General features: G+C 61.7%; 1 protein-coding gene across 1 annotated transcript; it reads left to right on the top strand.

The window, feature by feature from the left end:
• Positions 1-495: 495 nt before the first annotated feature.
• EMIHUDRAFT_256918 (hypothetical protein) lies at positions 496-1,368 on the top strand (the record flags this gene model as incomplete). Its single annotated transcript, XM_005765626.1, has 1 exon — positions 496-1,368. The coding sequence occupies one exon, from the start codon at positions 496-498 to the stop codon at positions 1,366-1,368; it is 873 nt and encodes a 290-aa protein (XP_005765683.1).
• Between the last annotated feature and the right edge of the window lie 202 nt (positions 1,369-1,570).

Genomic DNA, 1,570 nt, shown 5'->3' with positions numbered 1-1,570 from the left:
GCTCGATCGATCGTCTCGCCCTCCCTCGCTGGTGTGTTCTTGGGGGGGGGTCATAACAAACACGGTACAGGATCGAGGTGCACGCTGCAGAAGCAGTATCGTCCCCCCTCTCCTCGACGGTGATGGCGGTGTGACCGATCGATCGAGCTACAAGAGGATCTTGTTCAGCAGGATCCGAGAAGGTCTGGCGCACTACCTCACTGGGCCTGAGACCGCCGAGACAGTACCCGTCACCGTCTCGGATTTGTGTACGTACTTTTAGCTTCCTGGGAGAATGTGTGGAGTCGAACCACTCCGGGATGAGCAAACTCATCATCCTGAATTATGCCGTCAACGACAAGCGCCGGAGGGGTCGCCGCCGTACACATGCAAACCTTCGCCACACCTGCCTCGGCCAGCGCTACCGGCGAAGGGGCTTGCTCGTGGAGAGCCCTCGACGTCCGACGCGTGCCTTCCGCTCGCCGCATCGCCATTATCACGATTGTCGGGGTGGCAATGCTCGCCGCTGCAACGGCGGCCTTCATTGCTGCTGGCAGTCGGTGGGCTCTTGACGTGATTCTTGTGGCGCCACAAGAAAAAACTTTGAGGAATAAGCGCATCGAGATACACCTGAGAGACAAGGACCGCATCCAGATACACTTTCACGGATCGCATTCGTCCCGTCCCGCCTCCGCACCAGTGCCAGCTCCAGTGCCAGCTCCAGCGCCGACACCAGCTCCGACGCCTGCACCTGCAACGGCTGCACCTGCGAAAAAACTAGCAGCTCCGGCGTACCACTGCGACGACCTCGCGACAGACCTCGTCGACGTGAAACACCGCCAGCTCAAGCCGCGTTGTGACAAGGGCGCGGAGGCACAGGGAGCGTTCGTGGGCCAGACCTGGGTCCCCAGCGCCGGCTGCTACGTGGCTGTCCCCACGCGCCAAGAGGTGGCCCAAGTGATGAAGGGGCAATGGGTCCACGTACTTGGCGGCTCCAACATGCTGCTTTTCGTCGCCGCCATCGCCAAGCTCGTGCAGAGAGACGTTCTGCAACAGTGGGACATCCGCTTGCAGAGCCATCCGTGCGAAGCGTTCGACCTCATCTGGCGCGTTCGTCCTGACGGCACGCTGCAGCAGCTCGTGCGCCACTACAAAAGCAACAAGCGACCGCCCAGCACCGGCAAAGAGCCCTCCTACTACAACGCCACGCTCAACGGCGAGCACGTGCCCGAGTACGACGGCGACTTGCTTCGAATCACGTGGTGGCATGCTGTGGGTGAGGACGGCCCAATCCTCGGCTGGCGCCGCTGCGCCTTCTCCTCCAGCTATCAGGCGTGCCATGTGAGGAATGTGGCAGCGCGCTTGCGCAGGCGCAGCGCCGCGGGCTGATGCGCCTCCTCCCGCGGCGGCGAGGAGAGCTCGTGCTGCCCGTGGAGGAGTTGTCCGCGAGACACCTAGCGGTCTCAGTCTAGCGGTCTCAGTCTCGGTCTAGTCTGCAGAGGAGTCTGAGAGGTGTATGGGAGAAATCTATTGTATCGGAGGTGTAGAGCTCTATTGTGAGTGTCTCGACGGTCATGGAGGTGTCTGTGAG

The sequence above is a fragment of the Emiliania huxleyi genome (assembly GCF_000372725.1).
Source record: "Emiliania huxleyi CCMP1516 unplaced genomic scaffold EMIHUscaffold_5465, whole genome shotgun sequence".
Lineage (NCBI taxonomy): Eukaryota > Haptophyta > Isochrysidales > Noelaerhabdaceae > Emiliania > Emiliania huxleyi.
Note: the sequence above shows the minus strand (reverse complement) of the source record. Positions and strands in the feature narration are given on the sequence as shown.